The 18616-nt window shown below is 40.1% G+C and overlaps 1 protein-coding gene across 1 annotated transcript in view; it reads right to left on the minus strand.

Moving 5' to 3' along the window:
* Positions 1 to 18616, minus strand: part of Cbl (E3 ubiquitin-protein ligase CBL) — a 472746-nt gene that overhangs the window by 164789 nt on the left and 289341 nt on the right. The window contains exon 8 of the mRNA XM_080278953.1: positions 14413 to 14556. Coding sequence (XP_080135079.1) covers positions 14413 to 14556 — 144 coding nt within the window. The remainder of the gene's footprint in view (positions 1 to 14412; positions 14557 to 18616) is intronic.

Genomic DNA, 18616 nt, shown 5'->3' on the forward strand with positions numbered 1-18616 from the left:
GTCATTATGGCCTCAAAATGCACTGAAATTGGTCATATATCTAAAATGTTCTCGTGGGGGGGGGGGGGCTTACCGCGCCCTCCTGAACCCCCAGCAGGATAGGCTCGCTTCGCTCTTCATTTTTCCCCATTCTGATTGCTCCCCCCCCCAAAAAAAAGAGGGACAGCTGGATCTGCCACTGCCTTATAGTCTGATATATATTTTGAGTTCAGGCATGAAATTAAGCCACTTGGAAAATGATTATCTATATATCATTTTCAAGGACACTTGATCTCCTGTATAAACAAAGTCAAGGCTTGTGAGATTTGTTTTGCACATTTTCAGGTTCCTATTTGATTCTAGAACCCATAAATATACAATCTGAGTATATACCATTAAGCTTCCTCTGCTGCAAAATTCAGTCTAAACAGCACACTGTCATTCACAGGAAGTGAAATATTATCTTGTGTTATTTACCTAAAGCAGCCCCAAAACTTTAAAATTAAGGGGAAAAATAAACATTCATCTACTTGCAGACATTTTCTTTTGTTCTTGCAAGTGCTCATACAGTTGGTGGGGTTGAGTTAAGCTGTAAAGAAGTGCCTGAGGAAGTGCTGGAAATGTGACAAGTGATGGGTAGAAAGATTTTGATAACCAAATTGGCTGGTAGGTTTAGATTAGCTGCTGTTTGTTAACATTATATTTCAGTTAGTACTTTTTTTTCACTAGTGGTAAGTGGTGACACTCATCATCCACTCACTCAGTGTACGGCTACCTTCTGATGACTCTGCAGTGAGTGATATGCCATAAGGTTTCTTGTAACCCAGGCAACATTGTACTACACTGGGTGGTAACCATATAACCAGATGAATGTGTGATGGGGATTTTTGCCCATATAATAGCACTCAAAGGCAAGCAGCTAGTCACTCTCGCCTTTAATGTCTGGACTCTGGACTGAATAACCGAGCCCTGGGCCTCTACATTCCTGATGGATTGGATGATAGCTAGACATAGATAGTTATTTTAATCCTATATGTCATTGACAGCACATTACATTAAATTTCAAGGTGTCTCTAGATGTTTTGGTGGCATGTTTGTGGCAGATTATTTCCACGTTAAGTAACACAACCAGTGATATTTTATCCTCTTCCTTTATGTTAAATACCAGTTGAAGGTTATTTGGTGATGGAAGTTTATGCTAAGTACCAGCTGATGGTTACGTCATGATGTAAGTTTATCATAAACATAGGCATACACACTTCGCTTCCCTAAGAAGTGTTGTAAAATACTTAACTTACTATACAGAATAAATAAGAAAGACAAATTGGATTGAGTATCTTGAGAAACAAAAATTATTTAGCTAAAAATTATTTTGATTTTAGACCTGGAGAGATCATGCATTACAAATAAACTGAGGTTTCATGACAAAACTAATGAAAACAATGCGAAGAGATGGAGTGGTTAACAGTAGAGTAAAAGTCCAATCATTCGGCATCTGATATTTCAGCAGTTTTGAGAAATAGTCCTATTTACGAAAGTCTTTGATTGTTTGGCAGATGTTCCAAATCATCTCAGCAGTCAAGGAAGTGTTATCAGTGACTGTTAGGCCTATTGTGTCATTACATTTGCATATGTTCATTAATTTCTACATTCTTCAGATTCAGGTATACTACTGTATTGATTACAGCACAGTATTGCATAGTATCACACAGTATACAGTACTCACTCCAAACATTTTTGTAATAATATATGTAGTGATGACAGTACATATAAGGTACTGAGAGGGTAGGTTTCTCGATTATTCAGCAAATCCAGTTTTGCCAGATAATCGGACTTCTACTTTTACATAATTTCGTGAAAACACCATAATGTTCTCCACACCCATGAATAATTTGGAATATGAATATAAAAGGTAAAACAGAATTTGCTTGGTGTTGGAAAGGTATCCTTTACATGGTGGTAGTGAAAGAATAACCAGGTGGCTCTAATGTCTATTTATAGTGTTCCTCAACTCTCTTCTTATCCCCTGAATGGAGGATGGTGGCCTACATGAGAAGGGTAACTTCAACCTACAGTCCACCAGGTTCGCTTAGATGAGCACAGAATCACATCAGCAACAGAGTTTGCATACATGGTATGGTCAGTGGATAGAGACAGGGTGGTAGTAGTAGAAAGTAGAGGTACTCCCATGTTCATTTGAATGTGAACCCAATGGACTGCAGGCTGAAGTTATCCCTCTGCTGCAGTCTATCATCTTCCTTCATGGGGACAGGATGGTGAATGAGTTAGTCTGAAGGTGGGAGGAGGCACGATAGGTCAACAATAAAATAGATTGGTGTGATAGATGAGTGTGAGAAAGTGAATTAAGGAAGCAACGGAACTGACGAAGAACTGAAATGGATGGATGAAGTGTAGACAGAATATAAGGATGAAATATATATATAGGAAAATATGCTAAAAGATCGTGTTGAAAGAAACCTGACTGATTACGTGCTCGTAGAGAGGTCTGTCAGATCATGTGATTGTGGTATGCAAGATCAAGCTGGGAGGAGTGAGGTGGATCAGGAGAGAGAGGAGCAGTCAGGGAGAGAGACTGAAAGTTGAGAAGCTAAGGATCAAAGAAATCACAGATGATTACACGACCAAAGTTGAGGAGGAGTTAGAATCAGTGAACTGGAATTAAATGGATCTGGACAGCCTGTGGAATGCATATAGGGATTGCTTAGTTAGGAATGCTAAAGTGTTATGTGGTGTGGCAAGAGTAACAACAGAGAAGAAAGGTACAACATGATGGGATGAGAAGGTTAAGAGAGCGGTGGAGGAAAAGAGGACGAAAAGGCTAAAGTGGTTACAGGATAGGAGTTCAGATGAAATAAGAACTGAATATATTGAGAGCAAGAAGCATATAAAGAGACTAGTGAAGAGGAAAAAGAAGGAGGTAAATGATGATCTAAAAAGAAAGGTGAATGCGAACTACTCTGAAAATAGGAAGTTATTCTGGAAAGCGATGCGGAATGTAGAAGTGAAAGCGGAAAGAAATGTGATAATGTGAAGGATGCAGGTGGTAGGTTACTAACCCATGAAGTAAGGACCAGATGGAAAGAATATTTTGAAAGCCTGATGAATGAGAAAAGAGAGAGCAGAGCGGCTGTAAACATGATGGTTTTGGGGATGTGCAGAGAAGGAATGCAGTGCCAGGAGATGTAACACTCGCACAGGTGAAGAGTGCTGTGAAGCAGCTGAAAAATGGGAAAGCAGCTGGGGTTGATGAGGTGCATACAGAGATGCTTAAGGGTAATGGAGAGTGGAATGAAGTGATTGTTGGAGATATGTAAGAAGGCATGGATGGGTGAAACTGTGCCTGCAGAGTTGAAAAAGGCTTTGATTATACCCCTGTAAAAAAATAAAGGTGAGCAAAGTGAGTGCAGGAATTATCATGGTAAAAGTTTATTGAGTGTGGTACGAAAGGTATATGGAAGAATTACAGTATTATAAAGTAAGAGAGATATCAGAAGTCCTAGTGAGTGATAAACAGGGTGGCTTTAGGAGTGGCAGAGGATGTGTGGATCAAATATTTGCAGTGAGACAGATAGCAGAGAAGGCTTGTGAGAAGGACCATTAGGTGTTTATGGCATTCATGGATCTGTGAAAAGCATACAACAAAGTGGACAGAGATTGTGGAAAGTTTTGTGCATGTACAGTGTAGATGGTAAGCTGCTAGGTACTGTCAAGAGTTTTTATGATGGTAGTGAAGCACATGTAAGGGTTACTTGGCATCTATGTGAATGGTTCACAATCAGTGTGGGCATGCAACAAGGTTGTGATGATGTGCCCATGGTTGTCCAATATATATAAGGATGGGGTGATGAGAGAAGTAAAAACATGAGTAAAGGAGAGAGGGGGGCATTGGTAATGAATGGTGATGGATGTAATATCTCAAATTTGTTGTATGCTGATGATGCAGTACTGTTTGCAAGTACTGGACAAGACCTTGGTAGGCTTGTGCAGAGTTTTGCTGATGTCTGTGACTGTTGTGCCTTGAGAGTAAATGTAGAAAAGAGTAAAGTGATGGTTACAGTGAATGAAGAGAGATTGAAATTGGTGAGAGAGTTCAAATACCTGGGTACAGAGATAGAAAAAGAGAGCAATATGTGCAAAAGAAGTTGAAAGTAGAGTGACACAAGGAAGAAAAGTAGCTGGTGCAATGTAGGCCTTGACAAAAAACAGAGGTTTGAGTGTTGCAGCTGCACGAGGCTTACATGAGGGAGTGTTAGTGCCAACTTTAACATTTGGATGTGAGAGTATGGTGTGGCATGAAAATGAAAAGTCAAAAGTAAGAGCAGTGGAGATGGGACTGCTGAGGAATGAATGTGGAGTACAGAGGGTGGATAAGGTATGAAATAATGTGATCTGTGATAGATGTGGAGTGAGGAAGTCGGTGGAAACCAGAATCGAAGAGAGTGTACTGAGTTGGTATGGTCATGTGGAGAGAATGGATAACAAGAGAGTAGTGAAAAAGGTATATCTGAGTGAATTTGAAAGAGGGAGGAGACGAGGTAGGCCAAGGAGAAGGTGGAGAGATATGGTGGATGATTGTGTCAGGAAAATGGGAGAAATGATGTTCCCCCGGGCTAGACCCTGTATTGGATCATAAAGCCCCGCTAGGTTACAGGAGTGCGCTACCACTCCCGGCATGGCAGTCCAGGGCGAGGCTCGAACTCACAGTCCCCCGATTACGAGCTTGATGCTCTACCACTGAGCCACCGTGACCCCACTGTGTAAGGAAGAGAGGTTTGGAAGTCGGTGAGGCTAGGGAACTGACGAGATCGAGCTGACTGGATGAATGTTGTGAGGAGAAGTGCATGATCAGGGATTTGGCACTCCTTTTTTTTAACATGGCAGCATCTGGATTGACTCAATCGGATAAGTTTGTGTGAAGCTACAGAATGTGGTGAAGGTTTTGGCATATCCGATAGAGCCAGGATTCCGGGGGCTTGAATGATGAATGAATGGAAGCATGGCCCATTGGATTGGGCAAATTTGGGCTGTCGGACGTTGCTACTCCTCACCCTGCCCGAGGGTGGGAAAGGAAGTCCAGATGATGATGATGATGATGATGATGATGGAAATGCACATTACAAGGATTGGCATCCCTTTTTTCACCTTGCTAGTTGACAGAATTATTCTGTCCCATAGACTTATGGGAAATGCCTCTATAATGAAAAATATTTTAAAAACTATGTGTAGATGATTTTGCTTGCGAGGTGGAGACAGGATTGTGAAGGTCTGAATGACTGTGTGGCCCAGTTACTTGAGCAGGTTTTTTTTTTTTTTTCTTTTAACTGTATATCTTGGGTGGGAGTTGGAAATGAGATGATGATGATGATCTGAAAATCACACAAACACACAAAGTATAGAAACTGTTTTTGCCTCTTAAGTAGAGCAAGTGCTTTCTTTCCTATTTCTGCATCTTACCCACCCCACTTTTATTTTTATTCTTCTGTTTGTTTTACAGGAAGCAGAGTTAATATGATGATAATGACCAGGATATGTACTGTATAGTATTGTATCAAAGTACTATATGCCTGGTATTAGATTAAAAAATTCGTTAACTCTCAGGGTATTCATACACATTTTTTGCATATGAGCTATATTTCTCCATAGCACGTTTGTCAAATGTATCCATTCAAGTGTCCTGCTCAGTGTTACATCTCTCATATGTCTACATCTAAAGATTATTAGCCTTCCCATTTTGTGATTTAAAGTCCTTATGTCTACCCCAGCTGGTTCTCCAGGAATGTCAGAGTAAGTCACCAGTTAGGTGCCTTCTGCTAGGATCAGACTACACAAGATGTTCTGCAGAGGTTGAGGCCAAAACAAGTTTAATAAGATGTCATGCTAATTGATGCTAGGCATTTATCTTATAGCTTTGTGGTCACTGATCATTTTTGTCAACTGATGATGTGGTTTGATTGTGGAAGCATCATCTTTTGGGGCGAGCATAATTAGCACCACTTGGTCACTGACACTAGTCCCTGACCTGTGCTCCACAGCCCCACCACCTTATAGACAAACACTGACCCCCTTTCCTTGTCACGTCAGCATGATGGGTTAATGATTTTGCACAAACTGTTGCACACCCAGGGAGTGGGACTCTCTCATACAATGATGTTTGCAGCTTTTGAACATAGTCTTCAATGTAGCAGTTATCTGTCATATATATTGTACACTGCCAACTCTTGTCCTATTTACTGACGATCATCCCACCAGCAGAACTTGCCCCTACTCACAGGGCATATCATCATCCTGATGAACCCACATAGCACTATCCTCATGATTACAGGCACCTCATAACTTCTGACTGGGTTGCATTTGGGAAAAAGTAGTCATTAATCAAAGTATTCTAAATCAAGAGCATTATAACAGGGGTTCTTTGAGGTTACATCAAGCACCTGCCACTATACCTTTATGTGGCTTTATCTAACCCTGCATATCATCAAAACCAGCCTACCAACAGTCCATAATCACCTAAAACGTCACAGTGTACTTGTACTGCCACTATAATCCATTTCAAATTTATATTTTTACAATAAAAATGGTGGTCACGACTTCCTTAATCCACATCTTTCACGAATCACATTATTTTGTATCCTATCCACTCTCTGTACTCCACATACATTCCCCAGCAGTCCCATTCCACTGCTCTCACTCTTTGACTTTTCATTTTCATGCCACACCGTAGTCCCACATCCATATGTTAAAGCTGACACTAACATTCCTTCATGTATGCCTCTTGCAGCTGCAACAAGTCTCTGTTTTTTATCAAGGCCTCCATTATTTCCACCTCCCCCTTCTCAGAGATAACATTAGTACTGTAGGTAAGAGAAGACTGTAGCACTAGGAATCTCGAAATGAACGGATCTTGAATTTGGCTCACTTTTGTATTGTTTTTTTCTTAGAAGGAACAGTTTGCAGGCTCCTGGCCTTTGGTTCTTTCTTCCTTGCATTAAAAAAAAAAAAAAAAGTTATTTCAACATTCACCACCACCTTGGCCTCTCCTCTCCATTTCCTGACCTACCTGATGAAGAACCTTAAATCTTTTCTGTCCTTAATGACCTAAAGGAGCTTGTACGGTACCCTGTCTGTAATTCTACAACCTCAGTTCCAACATCCCTAACTTTTTCATTACCCAGCTCTCTAATACCGTTGTTAACTGATACTCTCATGCACTCATGTATTCAATAGCTCAAGCGGAGAACTACAATACTGCATATTCCTCTGTCTGTATTCCCCACTCCCCATGATCCCCCAGAATTTAAATGCATGGAGTCCTGGCATCTCAAAATGAACAGTTTTTCTTTAAAAGAATTTTTTTTTTTGCAAGTTTCTAGCCTTTGGTTCTTTTGTTTTGGGTCAATCTTCTTTTTTCACAATATACAGTATAGAGAGAGAGAGAGAGAGAGAAAGAGAGAGAGAGAGATCACATAACAAGGCTTACAATCCATTTCTTACTCTACAATGGTGGTTATATCCACCCAAACAAATGAATGACACAGTGTGGAAGGATTATGCCCATGGGATGGAGGTCAGAAATCTGAGGTAGGTAGCTGCAGTTATAAGCAGGATGGGTAATTTCAGCACAATAAATGAAAATTATGAGTACTTTTTAATGGATAAAATGGGCAATCAGAATGAGATGTGGAAATTTCTGAATGAATCAAAAGAAATACACTCAGTTTTATTAATAAATTCACAGAATAGATAAGGTGCCAAAGACAGTTTTTGAAAATGAGATGGAGGGTATTGCTGAAAATGGCAAATCATATGTGGTATGGAAAATGAATGTTGGGCTTTGTATTGCTGAAAAAGAAAGAGAAAGGTGTTAAAAATTAGAGAGATATGTGAGAACAGTGTTGCCTGGAGGCAGATCTGTCATGGCCATCCTGTCACAGGGTTCCCAGGGGGAAGTGAAGCATCCAAGATGATGATGATGATGATGATGATTAGAGGAAATAAACTGTCCAGTACAGAAACATTTTTAGCTGCAACATTAGCTGCTAAAAAATACAACTGTATAACTTGTTATAAAGCTGTATAGCATAAAAATAATGCCAAAAATAATTATAGCTTGGTGTGCCACAATTCAAGAATAACAGGACTAAAAAGGCTGAAAAGAATAAATACAGAAGACTCTTTGCATCTGTGAGACTTGGTACTGCTTCTAAAATCACAGAGATGGGAGTTAATAACTAGTAAGAAAAATTAGGTAGCATAAGCAAGATCCCAGAGTTTCCCCTTTGTTCCTTAGTTCCACTCCTTAAACACACATTTTCAGTACCTTGCCATTACTGTTTGATTCAGTATGTAATAGTATCACTACCTGAACATTTATAATATCTTAGGAATTGGTATAAAGGAAGTACTGTGGTGTTCATTCAAGCTTTGGTGATGGAGTAGCTGTTGGCTCTACAGTATCATTCAGTGATGAGAGAAAAAAAATATTTTACTCAATTCCTAATACTGTATTACTTCCTGACACCTCAGTGACCAAGTGGTAGAAGTCCCAGGTTAGAAAAAGCCCTGTGTTAGCAGGCAACTGTTTCAGTCCAAGAGGTGGCCAAAGGTTTTCTTATGATGTAACCATTGCCAGGGACAAAGAATGGTCTCCTACAGCTTAAATGACCTAGACTAAAGTACAGTATCTAAGCCTTCAGCACTGCTGTGTCCCCAGCCGTCCTGGACCCAAATGTGTTAATGTATATTTGCAAATACAGCTTTTTAATATTCATTATCATCATCATCATCCATAGCTCCTTTCCCACCCTAGGGCTGGGTGTGGAGTAGCAATGTCCGGACTGCCCAAATTTGCCCAATCCAATGGGCCACGCTTCCATTCACTCATCATTCAAGCCCCTGGAATCCTGGCTGTATCTGATACACCAAAAACATTCACCACATTTTGTAGCTTCACATAAACGTGTCCGATAGTCAATCTTTTTTTTTTTTTTTTTTTTTTTTTTTTTTTTTTTTAATGCGAGGAAGAAGGAACCAAAGGCCATGAGCCCGCAGTAACAGTTCCCTCCAAGAGAAAAACAAAATACAATATAGAGCCAAATTCAAGATCTGATCATTTTGAGATGCCTGGACACACTGCGTTTGAAAGACTGAGATCATAGGCAGCAGGAAATACAGACAGAGGGAGACAGTTCCAGAGCTGACCTGTTGCATAAATGAAAGACTGGGAGTAACGGTTAACTCTTGCATTAGAGAGATGGACAGAAAAGGGATGAGAGTTTGCTGCCAGACGGGTGCTACGCGCCCGTCGTAGAGGTGGAGCAATGCAAGCAGACAGTTCAGAGGAGCAGTGACCATTAAAGTATCGACAGAAAAGAGATAAAGATGCAACAGTGCGGCGAAGAGACAGAGGTTGAAGGGAGTCAGTAAGAGGAGGAGAGTTAATGAGACGAAAAGCCTTTGACTCCACTCTATTGAGAAGAGCTGTATGTGGGGAGCCTCCCCACACATGAGAGTTGTACTCCACACAGGGGTGGATAAAACCCCTGTATAGAGTCAACAATTGTGCAGGGGTAAAGAATGAGCGGAGTCGGCTTAGCACAGCCAATCTCTTGGAAGCAGATTTTACAAGAGATGTAATATGATCTTTCCAAGATAAGTCCCGAGTAAATGAAACCCCAAGCATGTTCAAGAATGATGCAGGATTAAGCTGAATATTATTAAACATTAATGAATGCTATCACATTAAAAAGGGGTGCCAAATCCCTGATCATGCACTTCTTTTCGCAAATTTCATCCAGCCAGCTCGATCTCTTGTCAGTCCCCTACCCTCACCAACTTCCATACCTCTCTTCTCCACACATCCATCCACCACATCCCTCCACCTTCTCCTTGGCCTACCTCGCCTTCTCCCTCCTTCAGATTCACTCAGATACACCTTTTTCATCATTCTATTGTTATCCTTTCTTTCCACATGACCATACCATCTCAGTACACTCTCTTCCATTCTGGTGTCCACAGACTTCCTCACTCCACATCTTTCACGAATCACATTATATCGTATCCTACCCACTCTCTGTACTCCACATACATTCCTCAGTAGTCCCATCTCCACTGCTCTCACTCTTGACTTTTCATTTTCATGCCACACCATAATCTCACATCCATATATTAAAGCTGGCACTAACACTCCTTCATGTAAGCCACGTGCAGCTGCAATGCTCAAGCCTCTGTTTCTTACCAAGGCCTTCATTGCACCAGCTACCTTCCTTCCTTGTGTCATTGTGCTTTTCCACTTCATTTGAGCATTTTCCTTTCTTTTTTATCACTGAGCCCAGGTATCTGAACTCTTTCACCAATTCCAGTCTCTCTGCATTCACTGTAACTAAACACTGGAAGTCACCTTCCCTCTCAATAACCATTACTTTACACTTGTCTACATTTACTTTCAAGACACGACATTCACAGACATCAGCAAAACTCTGCACTAGCCTACCAAGTTCTTGTCCTGTATTTGCAAGTAGTACTGCATCATCAGCAAACAACAAATTTGACATATTCCATCCATCACCATTCATTACCAACGCCATCCTCCTCTCCATTACTCATGTCCTTACTTCTCTCATCAACCCATCCATATACAGTAGGTTCGCACAGTGCACGTCATCACAGTGCGCGATTCACATTGTGCACGAGTAACCACAAATCATAACCAAAAACCCTTGAATGCGCGAGTTTACCGCATAGAACGCGAGGCAGAGGCAAGGAGTGGCTCAAAAATGCCATTTTCTATTAGTGTGTGACCACCCCTCACACAGCGCGTCACATGTCGTCTGCTCCTGTTCCTGTTGAGGATGAAGAGGATGCAATGTCAGAAGTGTCAGCATTGGACTTTGAAGGGTTTATGGCCGAAGTGAGTGACTTTGATGCTCCTGGGGAAGGTGCTCAAGAGGAGTCTGTGGAGGGAAGTTGGTGCGGTGGGGAGTGTGGCGCTGTAAGTGTTGCTGTGCCTCGGAACCCCTGTTATTTAAGGTCATCAGGCCTGTTGTCTACTATTGTTAAGGTGACTACCCATATTTTTGTTATTGTAGCTATAGCTTTAATACAATGTCTGAAAAATATGACTTTATTATGTCTCTAAGGTCCAAAAAATGTCCAGGTATGAGGGGGTACTGCCCATATGTAATTATTCCCATAAGATTATGTATTCCCAGTACGCGAATTCCCAGTGCGCGAGGTCGTGGACTGCCCAATCTCTCGCGCACTGTGCGAGCCTACTGCATATACTGAACAACCATGGGGACATCACACAAACTTGTCGCACGCCCACACTGATCCTGAACCATGCACTTAGATGTCCATTTACCCTTCCACATGCCTCACTACCATCATAAAAACTCTTGATGGTACCGAGCAGCTTACCACCTACACCATAAATGCGCAAAACCTTCCACAATCATTCTCTGTCTACTCTGTTGCATGCTTTTTCCGGATCCATGAATGCCATAAACACCTTATAGTCCTTCTTAGAAGCCTTCTCCACTATCTGTCTTACTGCAAATATTTGCTCCACACATCCTGTCACTCATAAAGCCACCCTGTTCATCACTCACTAGGACTGCTCATATCTCTCTTACTTTATCTATAATAATTCTCCCATGTACCTTTTTAAGATTACCTCTCATAATTTTACTTTCGTAAATAAGATGACTGAAAACATCAATAAACAGAACAAGCTGGCTTAAAACCTCCAAAAATGTGGTGACTTGCTTATGCAGCTAGCTATGCTTTATTGTACTTAATCAGTTGTTGGAGTATAGGTAGCTACAACCTGGTACATCTTCCAGAAGGTAGGTAATGTTGGTATCAACATTACTTGCCATTATAAACCATACTTTTTTATAACACAGGATGAACACATACATTTTGTCAAAAAAGATGATACAAGGCAAATCATGGAGTCAAAGTGGGCAGCATTGGGTGTACTGATTCAGTAATTTTGTAATCTTTTCAGTAATACTGGACAAGACAGCATAAATTCTTGGAAGATGTGGAGTATGGAAGTTCAGTCAGTTGACCAAAAGGTGGAAGAGCACATGCTTACATCAGACAGAGAGAACTGAGATGTTAAGGGCAGTGAAAAGGGGGAATGAGAGTAAGTCTGTGGATGTGAGGATCCCTGGGAGGCTGAAGAAGATGGCTTGACAGTGAGTGAATGTGTACAAAAACCAATTGTGCAAGCTGTGAAAGTAAAATAAATGATGAAGAGCTGAAGTGAATGATGCATATACTGTAAGATGTATATGATGGTCTGAAGCCCCATTTCAGCACGAGTCAATAGAATGTTTTTATCCTGTAGGTGATGTAGGAATGAATTACCTAAATGAACATGCTGTGTATGGTTTTTGTCTGTGGCATGGAACAAAGAATTTCACAAACTAAGTGAATGAATAGTTTATTTCACGGAGCACTATTGATACTTCTGTGTTTGATTTTTCTTTGTATTTCTGGATTCAACTTACTTCATTTATTAGTGATATGATAATGTTCAGCAAGATGATACAGGTCAAATTGCAAACATGGATAGGATGATAGGGGTTGATTTGCAAATATGATTAAGAACCAAAATGCCACATGAAAATATGTATGCATACAGTTATGTATATAACCTGTCAATAAAAAAAAAAAAAAAAAAATACTGGTCATGACATTTTTTAAATGCTCTCCCTTTAAGAACTTAACTTGAAAAGATCAGACCTCTCCATTTACAGAGAACAGGATAATGTGATAATAAACTGCAAAATCATCATTCACTGATAGATTACACTGATTCCCCAGTAATTAATTCTAAAGTGTACCATTACTGCAGTGACTGAAAACAAGTGCATACCCAGGTTTAATGTACTACATAATGTATTTGTTCTTTATTTACGTCATTTTTGTTTGTGTTCTATAAAAATACACAACATACATAAATTAATATATTCTAACTATTTCAACATGAGTTATTACATATTACTATGTGCTGCAATACTGCAGTTACTGTTTATGCTTCTCTAATTAATTGTACATTTACTGCCATTCATGCAGTACAATATGACAAAGGAATTATATGCTTACCTGATGACCTGACACAGAAACACACTCTTACACAAACTATTTCAAGAAGCTTTTTGAAGCAAGCATTGTGTAAAAGTCTGTATTATCAAGATATGGTATTATCTACACTCTTGAAACACTGTTGTAAACATCAACAAATAACCACAATCCATTACATAAAAAAATATCTATTTGCTTGCAGTCTAATGCCATTTATGGATGTCATAGTCATAAAGAGAAATACTGGGATTACTACATGAAGGATATGTGAAAGGACTATACACCAAGTACCTGACAAAACAAGAGCAGTTTTTATTTCTTAAGGAATGCAGCCATACAACACTGACAGGTCTAAGAAACAACTAACATCACTTGAGAAAAATATGAAAATACCTGAAACAATGATACTCTAATATTTACAAAAATAATACATAACTCACTCCAAATCAGCAACAGTTATGCTAAAATGGTATGAAAATAATATACTTAAAAAACTACGACTGAGGAACAGTAATAAGGTACATAAGATCTGAATTAGTGAAGTTCTGAACGTTCCAGATAATATACACATGAACACAAGGGGTAGGGGAATTAGGGGGAGGGATGAATTGTGAGGGGACAGACATAACAAGGGGATATGACGGGCAAACATAACATGACACTGCTACGGCATGCTAAACACAGACCTCGGGCTGCTCCACACTGCCCGGGTTTCACTGAGGCCGCAGCAACAGCAAAATCAGTTATTGTGGCATAAACCAACAGGAAAGCAGGGGCATCACAGAGTCAAATTGTCCACTGTGGTCATTAATCAGCAAACAGCCAACAGGGAGGCAAGTTGAAAGCTGTTCCTATTGGCCAGTGAAGAAAATAGAGTATAAACCTGTGTGTGTGTGTATATATAATTTATATATATATATATATATATATATATATATATATATATATATATATATATATATATATATATATATATATATATATATATATATATATATATATATATATATATATATATATATATATATATATATATATATATATACGGAATAGGAACCAATAGAGATGCAGGTAGGAGATACAAAACTCCTACTGGTCACTTATAACACTGACACTGACCAATGAGGGATAGCATAACAGGCATGAGGCACAAGTTCCCTATTGGTCATTTGTACACTGACAACGACCAATAAGAAGTTCAGGCAGGAGGCACTGGTCCCCATTGGTCACTTGCACACTGACAATGACCAACAGGGATGGTGAGGGGGGGAGGGCAGGCAGAAGGCAATGGCAGGCTACAATCTGTCACTCCATTAGTACCTCATCTTCCTCCTCCATATCTATCAGCTGGCCACCTGGGAGGGACTGGGTTCGGTGCTTGTGAGGGTCGAATGGGTCTACCACAATGGTTTCAGTTCCCTTGATCTCTGCACGGCAGAATGGACACCCTTGACCCTCAGATTCCTGCAAGCATTAGGACTGTATGAGGAATGAAGGTAAGTACAATACTGCAAGTTATCATGACTGGTGCAAAATCTACCCTCTGACACCTACATGAAAATTCTGTGTACAGGTCATGTGCATATCCCACAAATCATAACCTGAAGGAGAGAAATAGTATATTAGAAGTAATAATTACCCTACATTTTCATGTTATGGTACTCATAATTACACCACTGCATAATATTTAACATAAGTGAACCACTTTCTTTGATTTTCTGATGATACCTGAACCCAGTATTAATCTGGGACAGATGCAATAAAAGTTACAGAGAACATTTCTTCACAATCACAAGTCATTACTACTTCCTCCTACCACTCTCCTTTAAATATTCCTTCATTTTATCTTTCCACCTACTGTATAGCTATAATTCCATCATTTGCCAAATTACCTAACTACCATAGTTATGAACCCTTTCTAAGAAGAGCAAAGATCTTATGCCTTCTAAATTTTAAAGTAAACATGGAATAACAAAGGTTGTGGTTTGTGGAAGAGGTTGAAGACTTACTACTGTGGTAGACACTGGTCTGTGGCTTAGTGCCACCTGTAGGTTAGGGTTTGAAATTAACTCCAGTAGTGCTTGAGGAAAATGGTTTCTGGAAAGTTCTTGCACAGTGAGAGTTATATGTCAAATGCAAGAAAACTGTGTGGTCCTACTAAGATTGGAAGGGAATAATGTAGAGAATGTTGTCCTATAATGTGTTTTGTTAGATGGGAATATGATTAATATGACAAATGGTGCAGCAGTGAGCTAAACTGTGAGAGCCAGAGTGGTTGGAAGAAAATTAGAGATGTTGCTGCCCCTACGGACTATAACATGAAAATGTGAGATGAACACTTGTATTTCATGTGTGCAGAAAGTGATGCTTTATGACAGTGATGAATGACCAGCAAAACCGGAAGATGTCCCAGGATCTGAGTGCAAACATGACTGAATAGTACAGCAGGAATATATCCCTAAAGTATAAAATATCACAAGTAAAAGAAGACAATGTCCCTAGATTTAAGCATACCAAATGAGAATGGTAAGACAGATGTGAAATGCAATACTATGAAACACAGCTTGTGCAGAATTAAGAAATACCTCAGCAATGAAGTGATGTCAGAGGGGGATGCATACAGATAGGCAGTAGTGGTGTCAACATGTGGAGTGAATGTGTGAGTGACTGGAAGAACTCTGTACAAAACTGAATATGAAAGGGATGGCCCATTTGAGGTGACTAAGGAAAACATGGGATGTGATCCTGTGAAGCAACCTATGGGACCTCAAGGTACGATGATGATCAGAATGCTACAAAAGACCATGTACAGTAGTTTGGAGAGCAGCCATTATCAGATCACAGAGGGTGACCCAAACAAGCACGAAACAGCTTTCAAATTATATGTACACTGGGTATGTATACAGACCATGCAGTATGTTCCTGTTGGTACTGCAATTCTCCCTTAAAAATTGTAATAATAATAATAATTTAGAAAAAAAAAAAATCATCCCCAAATACCAGGTATCACATTAAATTTCAAACTCCAAAACTGAGGCAACTTTGTACTCCTGGAATAAAATGAGGCTCTTCAACTGCTACTGTGATGGTTGTCACCACGGGTGATTAACACCCTTCAGAAATAATACCTCCTGATGAAATTCCTATCTCATAAACTCCATTAACAAACATGTATACCGTAAATGTTGTATGATGAAAATGTAAGAGGGTTAATCCATTATGACTTAACCCATTTTTTCCAGCACATATTCCTGCCAACCCTTCCCACAGCCAGGCATTCCTGAGAAAATCGTCTATTTTTAAACCTTCATATCTCCGTTAATACTTAACCAAAAATAAAAAACTGTGTCATAATATTCATCAATCCTTCGACTTCAAACTGATTGCACCAGATGGTCCACAAAGTGTGTGTAGGGAGAGTGAGTGAGTGGGGAAAGGGGGCAATTTTTATTGATTTTTTTACTGTGTCGGTATGCGTGGCAGAGGCGCGGTGACACAAATAAAGCTTAGACCAGCCCTCCACAATAATAACACTTCCAGATGACTGAAATCCACCTACTACTATAACTAACACTACTACAGCTACTACTACAACTATTACTACTATTACCACAACTACTACACGAAGTATCACTACTACTAAAACTACTACCACCACTACTACAAAAAAATTATATATATATATATATATATATATATATATACATATATTGTGAACAAAGTAGTTATTTGCGTACCGTCCATAATCGAAAATATCACTATGACAGTTTTTCATTAGTTTTTTTCCTGTGATTTGTATTTTTTTCAACATAACAAATATGTATACACACGAAAACTTTCAATAAGAAATAAAGCACTGACTTCATCATGAAACAAACTTTCTGCTTCCATTATTCACATAAATAAATGCAGAGCAGTAAAACCATTTTTTTTAATCACACAAAAACCAACATCCCGGTATGTACTAAACTAACACTAACTTAAGCATACGACCCAGACATCTACCACTCGGTCTTTGAGTGAAGGTCAAAGAAACAGGTAGTACACAGTGCCACCTCACATTCAGCACATCACCACCTTGTCATACGGCATTGCTGTGGTCGGCACGATGAATCTGCGCAAACATAGCAACGCTGGAAGGCTGCTTTGCCTGCAGGCATTAAAGGCAGCACTTCCATGTAATGCCTAGTGAGGTAGTTCCTGCACTGCAGCTGGTCAGGCAGTTGCTGTACATTGTGCCTCTGTTTCACAGCAGGCATTACTTGGCTATATCTCTCCAGGAGGCTGTAAATTACATCCTTCTCAAATTGTCTGAAGGAAGTGCTGGTCTGTGTTACATCCCTGTACAGAATGAAGACATTCAGTACACAGTTGTCAAGTACTTGTAAGAATGCCTTCTTGTACCACTTACAGCACCGCTTCTGACAGTCGATGGTGCCGATCTGCATATCAGATTTATCGACAAGTCACATGTTGACGTTATAGTCGATAATGGCATCAGGCTTGAAGACTGGCTGCCTTGTTCGCTTATCGACCTTGCCTGTGTCTACCAACTTACCATCATGGACCGTGGAGAGGACATTTACCTTTCTCTTATATATCTGTCTATCTATCTACTGCCAGAAGCCTTAATCCCGTAAGGGGTGGCCACAAACAAATTGCCTCTATGTCGCCCTGTCCCCCGCCATACCACTGCCCTGCCCCCAGCGCACACCCCCCTCTCTCATATACCTCTCCACTCCATCCCTCCATCTCATCCTTGGTCTCCCCCCACCCTCTCCCCCCCCTCCACCTCAGTCACATACACTCTCCTCGTTAGTCCCTCACTCTCCATCCTCTCCACATGGCCAAACTACCTCAGTGTGTTTCTCCTAACGCTTCCTATCACATTCACATCCACACCACAACGATAATTCACTTCCTCATTTGTCAATCTGTCTCTCCATGTGACTCCACAAACTTCTCTCAGAACTCATTCCACAGCCCTCAATCTTGACTTCTGTCTCTCCAACAGTGTCCAAGCTTCACTTCCAAACATTAGAGCTGGTATCACAATACTGTCATGTAGTAACTTTTTCATTCCATGCTAACTTCCTTGTTTCTCATCACTGTTTTCAAGGAACCAGCAACCTTTCTTCTTCGTTGCACCTTTTCAAGCACTTCACCCTCTAAACTTCCATCCTTACTCATCACACTACCCAAGTAATTTTTTCATTCCATGCTAACTTCCTTGTTTCTCATCACTGTTTTCAAGGAACCAGCAACCTTTCTTCTTCGTTGCACCTTTTCAAGCACTTCACCCTCTAAACTTCCATCCTTACTCATCACACTACCCAAGTACTTAAATGCACTCACATTTTCCTTTTCCTCCTCATCCAACCTCACTGTACATTCACTGACTCCGCCCTTCTCCAAGATGATACCTTTACTCTCCTTTACATTCACCTTTGGGTTTTGTTTCTTATATACTCTCCCAAACTCATCCACCATGCCTTGCAGCTACCCTTCATCTTCACATAACAAC

Source organism: Coenobita brevimanus, chromosome 76, assembly GCF_032717465.1.
Source record: "Coenobita brevimanus isolate Jiangsu-jjx chromosome 76, ASM3271746v2, whole genome shotgun sequence".
In the NCBI taxonomy this organism is placed as follows: Eukaryota; Metazoa; Arthropoda; class Malacostraca; order Decapoda; family Coenobitidae; genus Coenobita; species Coenobita brevimanus.